This window comes from Melanostigma gelatinosum, assembly GCF_949748355.1.
Source record: "Melanostigma gelatinosum genome assembly, chromosome: 21".
NCBI classification, from domain to species: Eukaryota; Metazoa; Chordata; class Actinopteri; order Perciformes; family Zoarcidae; genus Melanostigma; species Melanostigma gelatinosum.
In genome coordinates, this window is record NC_136654.1 from 13,540,998 (window position 1) to 13,556,875 (window position 15,878).

Below are 15,878 nucleotides of genomic sequence, written 5' to 3' on the forward strand. Positions count from 1 at the left end.
TATAAACTGTATTTACTATACATCCTGATTCACACTCTATACCAGTTGGTGGCGGTAATCCTCCAATTCATTGTGTGCCAACCGCCAATAAACCTCAAAACAGAAGAAGAAGAAGAAGAAAGAAGCAGTTCCCATACTGGCCTGCTATATTCGCCAGGACACCAGGGGGCGCTATACAATAAACAGTTGAGCTCACCAATGAGGAAGTAGTTCACTTCCGTTCACTCAAAATGGAAACAGTTTTCCTGAAGAAGCTTTATATATCACATTGATCAACCGACGTTTCCCGAAAAACTAGGCTACGTTTAAACGTTGAATAGTATTTACTGACATTATTCTGCGATAAAGACACTCGTAGTTTAGACATCAGCAGAATGCATCGGAGAGGAGTCGGTGCGGGAGCTATTGCCAAAAAGAAGCTCGCTGAGGTAACGTTACAGCTAACGTTACTACATGACCATAATAACAGTTCTATAGTTATGCTTTATATCTTTATCACTGAATGCGATCACTCACATTAATACTTAGATTAAAGAGCCATTTCATGCTTATTCAGGCTCATTTTGAGTGTCTTATTATTTGATATTTACTTATATACTCTATATGTATGTGTGTGTGTGTGTGTGTGTGTGTGTGTGTGTGTGTGCGCGCGTGTGTGTGTGTGTGTGTGTGTGTGTGTGTGTGCGCGCGTGCATGTATGTATGTATGTATGTGTATATATATATATGGTTTTGATGAATTATCTCGTTATTTTGTATTATTAAAAAACCGAGCTGGTACATGTAAAAGAGTTATTCATAGTAACACATTTCTAACATGGACTCTCATCTAACCTGTGATTGTTTTCTTCTTCTTCATCTATATTTAGGCCAGATATAAGGAAAGAGGAAATGTTCTTGCAGAGGACCAAATTGTCCAAGTAAGTTTATTTGACATTTTTTTTAGAATAGAAATACTTTCATCCATATAATAAATCTTCAAGTAAATATAAAATATATTTCCACTTGTGGAAAGTAAATAAGTACATTTACTCAAGTCCTGTACTTAAGTACATTTTTAGGTACTTGTACTTTACTCGAGTATTTCCATTCTATGCTACTTTATACTGCTACTCCACTATAATATAGACTTTAACTTTAGTTATTTTGCAGATTGACATTAATACTAAATATAAATTAACCCATTCATTATGTGTTATTATAGATTAAAACACTCAGCAGCATATTAAGTTATTAAAATAAGCTCTACCTTTACCAGCTGCAATATTAAATACTGAACTGTTTAATGCATTAAACAATATAATTCAGTATTATAATAATGATTCTGAAATGGCCCATTCTGCATTATACTTTAAGTTTATATTGGTGCTGATAGTTTTGCACTTTTCCTTAAAGATTTTGTCTGCAGGACTTTTACTTGTAACAGATTATTTGTACACTGTTAATACTGCTTGTACTTAAGTACAAGATCTGAATACTTCTTCCACCGCTGCATATTTATCTAAAATGCTAGTACTTACAATATAAAAACAAGACATTTTTGTTGCTTTTGTAAACTATTTTAATCTCTCTCATAACATTGTTTGTTTTTTATCCGATGATTATAAAACGTATTTGTCTGTTTGGAGAATATCAAATTCATGAATCAAAAACAAATAATCCTGTGTTTTTAAACAGTTGCAAATCTATCTTTGTCATATATTTATTTTGTATGCAGACTTTTATCTCTTGATATTCCCTCTTCTTCATTCATTCGCCTGTTTCTGTTTTTTCTTCCAGATGTCGAAGCAGTTGGAGACCTTCAAGTCCAACCTGGAGGAGTTTGCCAGCAAACACAAACAAGAAATCCGAAAGAGTTCACAGTTCAGGGTTCAGTTTCAGGAGATGTGTGCCACCATTGGGGTTGACCCGCTTGCCTGTGAGAAACATTTGGAATATAATCTGTGAGATAATTTTGTTCAAGTGTTCTGAAGTTTAAAATAACTTTGTGTTCTCTTCCACAGCTGGCAAAGGTTTTTGGTCCGAGATGCTCGGCGTAGGAGACTTCTATTATGAGCTCGGCGTGCAGATTATTGAAGTGTGTCTCGCCCTGAAACACAGAAATGGAGGTTTGTAATTCATCTGGACACTAAATGGTTAGGAAGAGGCGACTCCGATCTGAACGCCATCTGTGATGCTCTGCATCTCAACAGCGTAATATACAACGAACCCAGTTATGAACACCTGCACGATGGAGATACCACGATTAATAATGTTTCTGTCATTTAAATGTTGACGTGTGTTTTGTCTTTCAGGGCTTATTACTTTGGACGAACTCCATCAGAGAGTCCTGAAGGGAAGAGGTAAATACGCTCAGGATGTGAGCCAGTAAGTTGGATATTTCAAATGTCAGAGATGATTTAAAGCTCATATGTCCATAAATTGAATGATTTATTAAAATCACTAAATCTGTGCGTCCCAGAGATGACTTGATGAGAGCCATAAAGAAGCTGAAGGTGATGGGGAGCGGCTTTGGGATGATTCCTGTCGGAGGTTCTTACTTGGTCCAGTCGGTCCCAGCTGAGCTCAACATGGATCACACCGTAGTTCTGCAGCTGGCTGAGGTGAGAGCAGCTCCTCGGTTAATCATTTTAAAAAGGGTTCGTTTGGATTCACCGAAAGTCAAACAGTCACACAAACTAACTGACCGGTCGAGGCAGCGGTAACAGCAACTCCTGTGTTCTGGGAGATAAAATGACTGTTTTTGTGAATGGAGTCTGGTGGCTTTGAAGAGATCATAGATAACAGCTTCAGGTTCCCGTTAGGAACGCCTGTTTGACAGCGAGGTTAAGTGGTTAAAATATTGTAAATGTGGTGTATACTTTAGCTGATATAGTTCTTTTTAGGTGTCTAGAATACATCCACAGCAGAACATTGCGTTGATCCCATGCTGCTGCTGCTCTGTCTGCCTCTCCTAAATTTACAGACATATTTAATTAATGGTCTCATGTCTGAATTTAAAAGTCACTTTCTGGTAAAAGTCAAAAAATCCAACATGTCTGAATCAAATGTTGAGTCGTTAATATCAAAACCACAGCTGCACGAGGTGAAATAAAGAGAAGTATTAAAGGTGCATCTTGTTTTATAAATATGTCAATTAATAATCATCTCTTGTGCTGAAAGATAATAAAGAGATGAGGTTATTCAGTCTATATAAATGTGTTCCCCCTCTTGTTGTGGAGAATAAGAGTTAAGAGTTTAGTCGGTGAGATGAATCTATCACTAGGTGTCACTATATCCTCACGGCTGCCCTCCTGCAGGTCCGCTCCAGGTGTCAAATATCACATGAGCTCTGCAGCTCTGTTCATAATCTTCCTGTCGTGTGAATTAAACAGCTAAAGAGACCCACTGTGTGTTTGAATACTGAAGAAGACTTTAACAGAAACATGTAACCAGCTATTTTACACATTTTCTGTCTGAAACGGGTGTTTTCTGTCTTTGTTCATTGGTAGAAAAAGGGCTTCGTCACAGTGAGTGAGATCAAGGAGAGTCTGAAGTGGGAGAAGGAACGGGCTTGTCACGTCCTGGTAAGTGCTTCATCAGCTCATTTCAGGTCCCGATGTATGACATGGACTCTTGCTCTAAAACAGAGGATCTGCAGGTCTTAAAAAAATCATTGAAGTCAGTTAAGTCTTAAATTTCATTCACAAAAGGCTTCAGTATTTTCTCTTGCCGGCAGGAGGCTTTAATGTTTCTCTTAAAATGTTTTTATATCCGATAGCAGACGTTACAAACCTCTAAAGTAGAATTGTTGTGACACCGGTATCACTGTTAGCTGCTGGAGTTTGAAAGGTCGTCGTCTCATTATGTCACTTTTCAAATCTTTAATTAATCAATCATTTTAAATTGGTTGCTCATTTCCTGCTGCTCATCCAGTTGTGTTAATTTGATTAATTATATAATTATGGATCATTAAGAGCTGAAAACATGAGTCAGTTAATCAATTAGTCTGTCAGAAAATCTCCTGGCAACTATTTACATATTCGATAAATCCTGTCAGTTGTTTTTCAAGCAACAATCGCACATTATCTTACTGGATTCAGCTTCTCACACGAGTGGTTTTGATGTTTTTTTTCTGTCATATTTGACAATAAATTGATTATTTTGATTGTTTGTCGCACAAAAAACGGGCAAATTAAAGACTCACTTTGGGTTCTGAGAAATTGTGAATGCCATTTTCAAAGTTTTTAAACATTGCTTACACTAAATAATTAATAGACTATGAAGATAATCGCTCATTAGTTGCACCCCTTAAATTATTGTTCTATACTTCTATCTGGGAAGTACTGAAAATAAATACAAAATCTCGGCCATGTCGTCGCTATCGTCACACTTTTTAACTTTGGATGATATGCACGAGGGAACCGATATTTAATTGTGCTGTACGTGCTATAAATAGGTTTTTAAAGTCTTAAATGTGAGCTGGTGAACTCTGCAGCAGCACCGTTGACCTCCACGCTTCATGTCTCCAGGATCACCTGCTGAAGGAAGGCTTGGCTTGGCTGGACTCTCAGGCCGCTGAAGAAGCTCAGTACTGGCTGCCCGCTCTCTTCTCTGAGCTCACGTCCCGGGACGTCACACCCGAGGAGGCCAATCAGATGACGCCTTGAGGAAGAAAAAAACGGCCACTGGCAGCAATCAGAGACATGTTGGTAAACGGCCGTGTGCCGGCTGGGCGACGCTTCCTCTGGGATCATTTTCTGGACTCGAGGAGGGAAAACCGTCTTCTGTGCAACGAGTGCTCTCACTTCATTTAGACGCGGCACACGGACTTCAGTGTCGGGTCGCTGGTGTCAGGGTTTACGGGCGGTTACGGATCATCAGACAAACATGTAATTGTTTTTTTCATATATGAAGAAATAACTTTACATCTGCTGCATTCTACCACTTGGTTTTATTACTTCAGCGGATCCGTTTACATACATTCACTTGTTACATTGCTCATCAACAATTCATTCTGTCACACATCTTAAAATCAACAGAAGTTAAACAATCATAGTTATAGATCAGTTTCCCCAGAAGGATGAAGAGTGCAGTTATACCGTCGAAGAATCTCGGTTAAAATATGAATTGTTAAATGTGACATGCTTTATTTTTAATTATAACTTTATAATTATAACTCTTTTTAAAGGACCATTCCACAGTTAAAGCATGTTTTAGCCTTTTTAATACAAATCACTGCCGTTTGTCCAGAGAGCATACTACAAGTTTGAAATTTGTTTTATTTAGTTGTTACAAAGCTTACTTTCATGTTCATATATTTGAACACAAGTTCCTCTCAGTAATGAAATGTGTCCTAAAGATCAAACCGAAAGCCGACCTCGAATGTGAGGTCAGATTCATAATCACGTTTATTTCTTATTTAAATGGAAAGATTTTATACCAAACAAAGGGAGGACCGGGTTCTACTCTCCTTCTTAGTCTCTTGAGCTAAAGAGCTCTTTTATATGCAATCATTGAATAACAGCACATGCACCAATGTTTACTTACCAGGTCAATAGGAGCCATAAACACAGATGCACCAATCACCAATTGTTTGACCAGCTGATTCAGATTTTTGCAGATTCTTACATGAAAATTTAAATTGTCGGTTCATAATAAAACGTTTGACTATTAAACAACTTACATTTCTCTCACTCAAACTCTCAAAGTTGTTCCAAATGCTTTGAAGCTGTGTGTGTGTGTGTGTGTGCGTGCGTGCTAGTCAACGCCACGGTGTGTGCGCGCAATGTAAAAACATGCCGCACAGGTGTGTAAATTTGCCAGGCAGAAATCATACAGGAGATTTATCGATCGGTGCATCTCTGCTCATAAACATCTGTCAATTATATATAAATTCAGCAGCCAATTTTAGACTATTTGTTTTGCTTTTTTTACATTTGAGCTCTTTGGCTTCATTTGTTGAATGAAAATGAGGGTTTTGAGTATTTGTACAGAAGTAGCTAAATATTTCAAACGATGGCCAGTTATGCAGTAATTTACTTTTACTGAACTAAATGAGGACCCTCATTTAACTCATGGAAACAAAACCCCCAAAACAGTATGCTTTGAAAAAAGGTGAACAGTAAAGTAAATTGCAGTAAAAGTGTGTCCTAATATCGGTACGGCCCTTTTACGCCAGACTAACCCGACTTGTAAGACGTTCATTTATTCGCCCTCACAGCTCGTGGCTGTAGACGTGATCCTCGAACACCGACTGCTCCATGTTGTCACAGACCATCGTGCAGAAGGGACACAGCCGGTGACTCCTCTCGTGCTGCTCCAGCTCGTTTCGGGTTATGCAGGGGAAGCACTCCTGGCAGTGTCGACACACCAGCGACTGCTGCGGGCAGAAAATAGAGACGGCACGTCAGGAGTGGTAACGAAATAGGGAGCGGATTATGTTTTAAGTCCTCTACGAAAATAAACGGTAAACAACGGAGTCACACTCTGGGTGAGAGTTGAGTTCAGCTTCTTTAACCCTTAACTACCAACTAGTTCATTCAGGTTGTGTTACATTGATTGTTGCACTGTGGCGAGATGAGTGAGACAATCTAAATATAAGAGCTCGCTGACGACATGCTTTGGATAGGAAAGGTGTGAGCGATGGGTCAGGTGACTCACCTCTTCCTCCGTGCCTGCCCCCATGTCTGCAAGGAAAAGTAAATCAGTTAACACCAGAATAATTAAAACAATGACTCTTTATTCATAGTTTATTGAAATGATTATTTTTGTTTTGGAAAAACCTTAATGTATACCAGTCTAGTAGAAGTGGGTGATTATAGATGCAATGCTCTATAATCTATGTATTTATTATACATCAAAAGAAATATTTTCAGTCCCTCACCAATGTTGTCATACGGGTTGTCAGCCTGTTCAGGTGACTCCTGCTGCTGCTGCCAGTCGTTGGCTGCTGACGTGTTGGTGTCAGGCTGCAGGTGAGGCGAGTCGGCGGGCGGAGGCGCTTGGAGCTCGGCATAAGCTCTGCGCAGCCCCTCGATGTCGCTCATGAGCATCTGACGGAATAAATACCGGTCAAACAAACGAGCGTCTAATATCACAGAGCGACCCTCTTGAAAGGAGACCGTGTTTGTGTCAGTGTACCTGGTTTTCTCTGGCCAGCTCTTCTTTCTCGTGTCTCACCAGCATGATCATTTGTTCCTTCTCCTCCATCAGGCCGTCTTTGTCTGCGAGCGTTTCACGTGCATCTGCCATCGCATCACGTTCCATCGCGAGCTGTAGCTGGAAAAGAACGAAGGAAAACAAGCCTCAGTGTTTAGTATGTGGACACCTGAACAACTACATTTGATTCTAAAACCACGTGCATCAATCTTTAGCACCGACGGCCTCCGCTCCTCTGGTTTCAGTCTCTCCTCGAGATGTTTGAAGCTGCTGCAGGGATTTGTTCTCATTCAGGCACAAGTGCACCTCAAGATGTTCGTCGCTTCATGGAGCTGGTTGTGTGCACAGCTCTTGCCCAGCTTCCCTCAAAGTCTCTACAACTGTTATCAATGTAAAGATGTAGCGGAGTAATGTCCACCCAGAGCAGAGAATGAAGGGACTCTTAACATCGATTTGGTTTTCGGGCCTCGCTCTCATGTTATATCTAAACCAAGGTCTAGGTTTCTGCAGATGCTTTTTGAGTTTACCTCTTGTTTGCCACTTATCCGTTGTGCGTCCACACATGTTGAGGCCACCTTCTCCAGCTGCGCCCTGACCGCCTGCAGATCCTTTTCCAGAGACTCGGCTTGTCTCTTGGTGTTTTTGGTCTCCTCCCTCTCAGCCGCCAGTTTCCTCCGAGCGTCCTGTAGCTGGCCGTCAAGAGTCTGACACTTTACCTGAAGAAGACATCGTCATGTCATCAGTTGTTTTGAAAAGAACTTCAGCATTTTGTAATTGTTTTTATTTGTTCTCACCTTTAGTTCGTCATCCGAACAGTTCTGCAGTGTCATCTGCCTCGCCAGCCTCCGACATAACTCCTGGTTCTCTGTCTTCACGTCGTCCATGTCGTGTGCGAGACTCTGCGACCTGAGCAGCTCTGCAGAGAGCCTCTCCTTCTCTTTCTCACTGCTCTGTAGGTCGACCTGCCCAAAGGTAAAAGCACACATTTCAAAACAGCAACAAATACTGAACCCACTGATCTTCACAAGACCTTTTTTTGGTTTTGTTCATCTTGAATGAGTCGTTATCATTTTCCTGTACGTTACTATGTAAAGTACATATATGATCATGTTGTTGTTGTTGATGTAGTTAATAATCGGCATCCTTTAGATTACAAACCACTTTACTAAAATAAGAAATAAATAACAGGAAGACGTTCTCCTGTTTGTTGACGGGCTATTTTAGGAAATGATTGAGCCTTTCTATACACGGTATACATCTGTGAGCTGTTTTGGAAGATATTCATCTTCAGTAGGAACCCATGTACTCGGTTATGTGTGTCACGGGCAGAAACCATAAAATAACAGCAGCTTTATCCTTTAAAACATCAAGTACATTTACCTGAAGCAGCTGGATGCTGTCTCCCATTTTGAACAGTTGCCTTTCTTGTTCTCTCAGTTTGGAATTTAACCTGAAAACACACAAGAAAAAAAAGCTGTCAGGAGCCAGAAAAACGTACGCAACAGGTTCTAGTTTATTGATGAATCGATAGGAACGTTCAGACTTGACTCACATGTCGGTCTCCTGACTCTGAGCATCGACTATCTGCCTCAGCTGCTCGCGTTCCTCCTTCAGCAGCTTGATCTTCATCACAGCTCGGTCGTATTTCTCCTGAGCGTGCGTCTGAAAGATTGCACAATGAAGGATTGGCACGAGATTTTATCAAGAGCCTTTAACAGCTGAAGAGATTAAAAAAATGATCTCACCTCATTTAGTCTTGATGCGCCGTCTAAACTCAAGCTTTGATTGTTCTGCTCCGCAGCGTCACGCTGCTGTTTCATCATCTCCTCCTGGTAGTAACACCAAAGATAGTTATCACACTGAAACTGTGGCACTGATTCCACTCGTAGACTGAAAAAACAAACCTTTAAGCCGTCCGTTTCCTTCACCTGCTGCTGTAAGGTGCTTTTCAAGTTTTCATTCTGTTCCTTTATTTGATCCATTTCTCTGACCAGCCGACTCATTTCTTTCTCTTTCTGTTCATTCTGCCCCTGTAGAAATAAATCACACCGCGTCAAATGTCAAAGTTCCTATTGAACTATTTCTCTCTGTTGTGAAATGTGTTCTTTATCTCTATCGACCTTCATGCTGGCGGCTTGTTGCTGTTCCATCTGTAGATTGGTTTTTAAGGTTTCATTTTCCCCCCTTATCTGATCCAGCTCCTTCTGCAGTTCAGCTCTCTCGTGTCGGCTCAGTTCAACCTGCTCCTGGTTTCAACAGAACACATTAAATCAATACAAAGCTTGTATTTGCTTTGGCCTTTTGGCCGACATCTGTTTTCATCACATTTAAATAGTTTTATCTTTTACAAAGACCTCCAATCATCAGTCAAGAACCCTACCACAAGTTTAACAATACTAGTTGATGATAAAATATTTCCTCAACAGTCGTTTATTGTCCGATTGTTTACACAGAACAACGTTTTCCCCCCGTTGAGCTGCTCAGATTGGATACCTGTGTGGTGATGACCATGAGGTCTTCATCCATGCTGCTCTCCGGGTTTTGCCCCGCTGGGTTTTTGAAGCGGAAAGGAGTGCTGGCGCCGCGCACTTGACCAGTGCTGTCAACGTAGCAGAACTGGTAGAAGTCGAGCTCGTCCTTCGGCAGGTAGTATTCTGATGGGCCGAGAGCAGAGTGGACCGCTTAGAGAGCTGCATGTTGATTTATTTACTAGTCTACGGGACCGCGACCAAAGACTCTTTTCATTATCGTTTGTCATGGACGTTGAGTCCATAAAATGTCAGAAGTTAGTGAAACATGCTCATTCTAATGATTAAAAACTCATTATGGCTTAACATCTCGTCAACAATACAAAACAAAAAAAATCAGTTTGGACGATATAAGGCAGTCTGACATTTGAGAACAAGACAAAAGATAATTGTCATTTTTGTTAAACTGAAAATATGAACTGATGATCAAAATTGTTGCAGATGTATTTTCTGTCAATTGACTAATAAATAACCACTGCTCTTCAAATCAGAAGTATTTCAATAACCCTAACTTTTTGGGGCTGAATCTAAAATGCTTCTGAAATGTCTTAAATTTGTCACTGGAGATAATCAGTGAAATAAGTACTTTATTGAGGCACTTGTAAAAGACTTATGAAAGAAATATGGTACGTCAGCAGTTCACAATCTGGGGTGGATGTCCCGAGATAGATATGAGAATCACAGGATTAATAAACATTTAAAAGTTATATAAAATTATGTTCATTTTTACTCTCGTCTTGTGAAATGATGGATGCTTTCACTTGTTCAGGCCTCTAAAAATCCTTAAAATGAAGCAAATCTGCTAAAAACAAAACACTACACTGAGGACATAAACTGTAAAAACAGGTCACAAGTAAACATCACTTTATTTTAAGAAGTCACACGCAAAGATCGTCACAGATCTCTCAGAAATCTATCAAACCTCACATGACAGTTAAAGGGATAAACAAGCAAAAAATATGTTTCTGTTACACAACTTTAAGTCGACATTTCTGCTTTTTTCATGCGAGTCACTGAACAGTCTTAACTCTTTGTGAAAATGAAACTATCCGAGAAGGAAAATGAACAGCTGCAGTTCACACAGAGGCTTTAACCTTTACTGTGAATATGTGAGCTTTGAGCGAGCGTGAAGAAACTAAAACTGACTGTAGTTTGCAGAGATGATCTGACAGGATATGATCAACAATACTGAGCCAGAGGATCTGACGTCCGTCATAGCAGATTTAAGCTGTTATTTATGTTTAAACTGTGTTTACACATGAGACACTCAGTGGGTTCAGCAAGTGTACATTAGAAACATGACCAAGTGTTTTCACCCTGCAGTAAAAGTGAAACTATTTCTTACCTGTAAAGACAGCTTGCCTTGTGGCGGACTCTTGCCCGACCACATCCAGACTTGGCTCCACCCACACAAAGGTGTGATAGTCCTTTGTTGTGCTCCACCCCACCTGTTCAAGAAGAGTCGAGACAAAACTCAAGATTCCTTTACGCAACACACAGATACATTCCACCAATGATTTAAAAAAAAGATCCTGCATGTCATGAGATTTTTTAGTATCGCAAAATAATAACTTGTATCTCAAAGTAATGAGAAAATACGTGCTCATTATTCTGAGAAAGTTAATTTATTTATTTTTTATTTTAGGTACTAGGTCATTATTTCAAGACATTATTTTGAGACACCAAGTCATTATTCAGGGAAAGTTTCTCATTAAAAACAATACTTACAGGATCCTCTTTTTTTATATAAATTGTATTGTCAACAATGGGCTTCCATATCATAAAAACTACTTTTCATATCGTTTCCTCACCTTAAAAATGCCCACCCAGTCGCGGGAGTTTGGCTGGTAAGCGGTGGTGAGGGTGTAGCAGCAGGTGACGGATGTTGAGGGCGGGTATGAGTACGGGGTGTCCGTGAACACCACCTGGGAGAATGTGCGTGCTGTGGAGTCAGCTGCGTCTTTGGGGCTCTCCATGCCGAGCTGCAGTAAACATATCAGAATCACAATCTGCTTTATTGGCCGTGTGTGCGTAATTTGACCCCGGTTTACACGTTGCTCTCAACGTGCATACATAGAATATACAAATAAACAAGAAAAATGTAAAAACAAGGACATTAAAGACAACAAAGTAGAACAGAGAAACTAAGCATAAACATATAACAAATATATATCTAAGTATATATGAACATAAACAACAACAACGACGACAATGGATTTGGGATATTAGTGCAAATAGGGGCAGTTTGTCTGATTAATTGTTCATGAAGAGTTATGATGAAACCACGAGTCTGACTGATGGCCGCAGGTGATTTCTCAGAAGGCTCCGGTGGTGTTATGCGCTTTCTTCTTCCTGTTGTTGTTTGTGCGCACTTATAATATCAAATCATTAACTCAAAAACACCTTTTTTTCCAGCAATGAAAATGTTATACGTTTAAATTGAACGACTCCCCACTACCTGGCGATGACATGTAATCGGTTGTATAAACTTTTAAAGAGCAGAAACTTGATTTAAAACACAAAAAAATATAGAAACCGAAAGTAAGCTGTCCAAAGAGACCGCACCCGAGACATTATATAATGTTAACTTTGAATATAAAACACTGTTTTCACCACGAGAAGTCTTAACAAACCTACATTTTATTCGCAATGTGTCGGATAAAGACATAAAACTTACATGTTGCCTGTCACTCGTCACCGCACAGATATCGACCGTCAGCTCCGCTCATCGGAACCAGCCGCTGCATTCAGGTGCTCCTCGGACATTTGTACAATACGCACTTACGGGCACGTAAAGTAGGCCGCTGCTTTTTAAAATGCAAATATTCAAACAGATATTCTTTGATTGCCTAAAAGGGATTATACCATTGCATTAAAAACCATTTAATAACGGTTGAAGGATAGGCTTTACCTATTCATATAAATACGATCCTTACTGTTAAATGTAGGCTATAATATATATATATATATATATATATATATATATATATATATATATATATATATATATATATATATATATATATATATATATATATTATCACAATATATATTATTTTGCAATCTATATATTTGACCTCTTTCACACTTTGTACTACAACTGCAGCACAACAATTTATTATCTTATATTTGATCAAGAACCCCCCAAGTACTTTTTTATTTTCATCAAATCAGAGACATTGCTACCCTTGTTTACAATTGTCAATGAAGGCATCAGAAGTTACGTTCTGGGTCGACCCGTGTGCTGCATTATGGGTAATGTAGGCCAAATATAAAAACATATTCCTTCCTCTCCTCTGCAGTGAGACATAAAAACACAAGAGGGAGCTAAATTATTTCCCGCATTGGAACAAATCCTGTTCATTACATGTGACACAGAATATGTGTTACAATAATCCTTCGAATAATTTTAGTCTTTATTATAAGACACACTGAGATATTGGTCAGTTTATACCTGAATGTTATGTTGGTTACAGACTCCTAACAGATCAGCTATAGGACTTTTTACTTGGAAACAGTAAATACCAACAAATACCAAATCCAAGTGAGCTACTCTTATTTGTTTTCTTTACTTATTAGCACAATGCTGACAGATATATTTTCAATTGCTGGCAAATGGCATTAAAATCAAGAAATCAAAAACTGCCGTAAAGATGAGTTCATAAATGACAAAAGCCAAAGTTCCATTCTACGAGGGCTACATTTTTATCATGTATTTGTCATATTTGTTGCGCATGTTTTAACCTGATGCCTTTCCAAATCCCCTTTCGTACACCTGAATGAAATCAAAACCATGTATGTTAGTGGCTCTTTAGTGAGGCTGTACTGAGGTAAGTAGTCCAACATGATGAGTTGTAAAACTGTGCACTTAAAAGACTCAGTTGACTTTGTTAAATAGTTTTAAAGTGAGTCGTTCACATACCCAGAAGAAACAGGATCTCGCAGATCACGCTCCATTAAGCTGTCACAGTACAGCAGGTGTTTTCTATCACACTAACTACCTGTCGGGAGAAGGGCGTGGCCTCAAAGGTGCAACATGCTGAAAAATATCTGACTTTATCGAGCAGGGGTTACTTTTCTCTCTCTGTGATTCAGTGTGGATTGTGATTGGCTAAAGGCGTACAGGGGACGTTCCATCTGGAAATCAGCAGCGCGCGCGCATGTACCTCGATTTCATTCATGTTTACATGTGTAGGTTACGTCTCTCCACCGTGCGTCAAGCCAAGAAGACTACAACCACGACCCAACATCAACATAACACGAGGCTGCTCGGTCGGTGTAACGGGACCGGTAACCAGAGGACACACTGACGGTAACGTTACGCTTCTAGTCGGTTAGTGAGCCTGAAATCTCTCTGGAGAGAGGTCAGCATTCCGTTACCATAGCACCACCCTATAGTAGCGCAGCGGAAGAGGATCCAGACACTTCAACACGAGCTCTCGTGCAATTACAGAGAGCAGGGCAGTTATAATTTAATGTGAAGATGTATTTTTATTTTGTTTTATAGCGATATTTAATGCAGATAGAAAGTGCAGGCGCTCTTTTCCACATTAATAACGTTCATAACATGATCCTAGATGATTGCTTGAATCAGAACAATAAACAATAACAATAGCACCATGCAAGGTGAGTTTTTTGATGAGTCAGTAGGTGTAAAAAACATATAAGCCTAAAAACTCACTGCCAAACTTAAAGATTACAATACATTCACTTTACTTGGTCTGAGTAAAAGTGAAAGTATGCCACAATGAAAAAATACTCCATCACAAGTAAAAGTTCTGCATCGAAGAATGTAATACTCAAGTAAAAGTACAGAAGTAGAATAAGGCAGAAACATGGCCCCTGTGAGTGTTATATTATTATTATGTGTCTTATTATTGTGCATTCATCTGTACATTAGGTTGGTTGGTAATAGTTTCATCTGCATTGATTTTCATAACACTGATCACAGAATGAATGTTTTTAATGTGGCCCAAGCAGCTTTTAGCATATTTGTTACCAGTTGCATGACACACAGCTTGATTTAAAAAGTAAATTGCTGATCTTAGAGCAGAATTTGAACTAATCACCAGTTGGTGGTGCATATTCAATTCACAAAGTTGTTTATCAAAGGAAACAAAAAGACAACATGTGTTGTTTTTCATTTCACTATTTATTCACAAGAGAAAAGAGCGCATGAACTTCTCCTACCTACATTTAATATCTCTAAACACACCATCGTCACATTAAATTATAATTGCGCTGCTCTGTAATTGTATGAGAGTTCATGTTGCCTGTAACACACACACAGTTTAAATACCCTCAAATACAGTCATAACATGTCAATTCAGAGACTGACATCAGTGCTGGAAGCTGAGCAGGCGATGTTCACAGCTACAAAACAAAGATTAAAGGTAGATAAGTGAGTGTCGAAGGGTGTTGGATGTCAACGAATGATTTATTAATGTTGATTGAGTGATTAATCAAGACATAGTTTCAGCACCACACCATGCTGTGTTATTCTTCCACAATGTTGTCATCCGGTCTTGTTTTAATCTGATTGAGACCCGATTGGCTGTCTTGCTAACACGAGATCCATCGTCCTGTGTGTCTACTTTCTGTTCTTCTTCGACCAGCGTTTGCCCTTCTGCCTGTGCTCCATTTTTAATGTCTTCAATGGAAGGATAAGCTTCAACTGAAGGTTCTCCATTTCAACTTGGCTAAAAAGATGGATGTCCAGCCTGTTCACTTACACCACACACTGCCACAGCGCTTTTCAGCACAGATTTAAATTTGACAACTCGAGGCGTTGAAAAACACTTCTCCAGTTTCAGTGAACAAATGTCTGGGATTATCCCTCTCCTCTCGCTCCCTGCTGACTTCTCCTGCTCATTTTCTCTCCATCATGTCAGGGGGGGGGATCAGGTGTTTGTCCCCTCCGTCTCTAATTGGTCACCAGATCCACCGCTGGGCCCGATGCTTGACGGTGTAAGTCAATCTGAAGTGAGCCATCCTTGTGATGATACAAATCTACTCTCGCTTCTTTTTTTAAGACTCTAAAAGGCAGACGGTGCATGAGGTGGAGATGTGGCTCATTGGTTTGTCTGCTGAGGAGTGTGACAGCGTCTCAAAGGGCTCCTGAAACAAAGATTTGTGTGTAGAGGCAGACAGACGGACGGACGGGCAGCATCTTCCAACACCTTCGTCCTCACAAATGTAGGCTTTACAGAGC

General features: G+C 39.7%; 2 protein-coding genes across 4 annotated transcripts; one reads left to right on the forward strand and one right to left on the reverse strand.

Annotated features, from left to right (window-relative positions):
- The first annotated feature begins 231 nt into the window (after positions 1-231).
- snf8 (SNF8 subunit of ESCRT-II) lies at positions 232-4,908 on the forward strand. The gene is made up of 8 exons (XM_079293255.1): positions 232-428; positions 869-919; positions 1,779-1,917; positions 2,003-2,107; positions 2,294-2,366; positions 2,461-2,602; positions 3,491-3,565; positions 4,511-4,908. Exons 1-8 carry the CDS (start codon positions 375-377, stop codon positions 4,646-4,648), a joined length of 777 nt encoding a protein of 258 aa, XP_079149381.1. The 5' UTR covers positions 232-374; the 3' UTR covers positions 4,649-4,908.
- A 151-nt stretch (positions 4,909-5,059) lies between these two features.
- On the reverse strand, positions 5,060-12,426 carry calcoco2 (calcium binding and coiled-coil domain 2). 3 transcript variants are annotated; one of them, XM_079293815.1, is made up of 15 exons: positions 12,345-12,426; positions 11,479-11,649; positions 11,013-11,115; positions 9,633-9,793; positions 9,260-9,385; positions 9,068-9,169; positions 8,885-8,968; positions 8,692-8,801; positions 8,520-8,589; positions 7,934-8,101; positions 7,667-7,855; positions 7,122-7,259; positions 6,865-7,033; positions 6,642-6,667; positions 5,060-6,360 (listed from the first exon to the last, which is right to left on the reverse strand). In XM_079293815.1, exons 2-15 carry the CDS (start codon positions 11,641-11,643, stop codon positions 6,196-6,198), a joined length of 1,776 nt encoding a protein of 591 aa, XP_079149941.1. In that variant the 5' UTR covers positions 11,644-11,649; positions 12,345-12,426; the 3' UTR covers positions 5,060-6,195. The 3 variants fall into 3 exon arrangements, with proteins under 3 accessions (XP_079149941.1, XP_079149940.1, XP_079149939.1); XM_079293814.1 differs by having other exon boundaries at positions 5,060-6,357; positions 9,044-9,169; XM_079293813.1 differs by having other exon boundaries at positions 9,044-9,169.
- Positions 12,427-15,878: the final 3,452 nt, after the last annotated feature.

Excerpts from the sequence above, each read along its gene's own strand:
- calcoco2 (XM_079293813.1), bottom strand. The coding sequence starts at position 11,643 with ATGGAGAGCCCCAAAGACGCAGCTGACTCCACAGCACGCACATTCTCC. Across the intron at positions 9,386-9,632 it reads TCATGGTCATCACCACACAG|GAGCAGGTTGAACTGAGCCG; the intron begins GTATCCAATCTG and ends TGTTGAAACCAG. Across the intron at positions 8,102-8,519 it reads ACAGCATCCAGCTGCTTCAG|GTCGACCTACAGAGCAGTGA; the intron begins GTAAATGTACTT and ends ACCTTTGGGCAG.
- snf8 (XM_079293255.1), top strand. The coding sequence starts at position 375 with ATGCATCGGAGAGGAGTCGGTGCGGGAGCTATTGCCAAAAAGAAGCTC. Across the intron at positions 1,918-2,002 it reads TGGGGTTGACCCGCTTGCCT|CTGGCAAAGGTTTTTGGTCC; the intron begins GTGAGAAACATT and ends TCTCTTCCACAG. Across the intron at positions 2,603-3,490 it reads TAGTTCTGCAGCTGGCTGAG|AAAAAGGGCTTCGTCACAGT; the intron begins GTGAGAGCAGCT and ends GTTCATTGGTAG.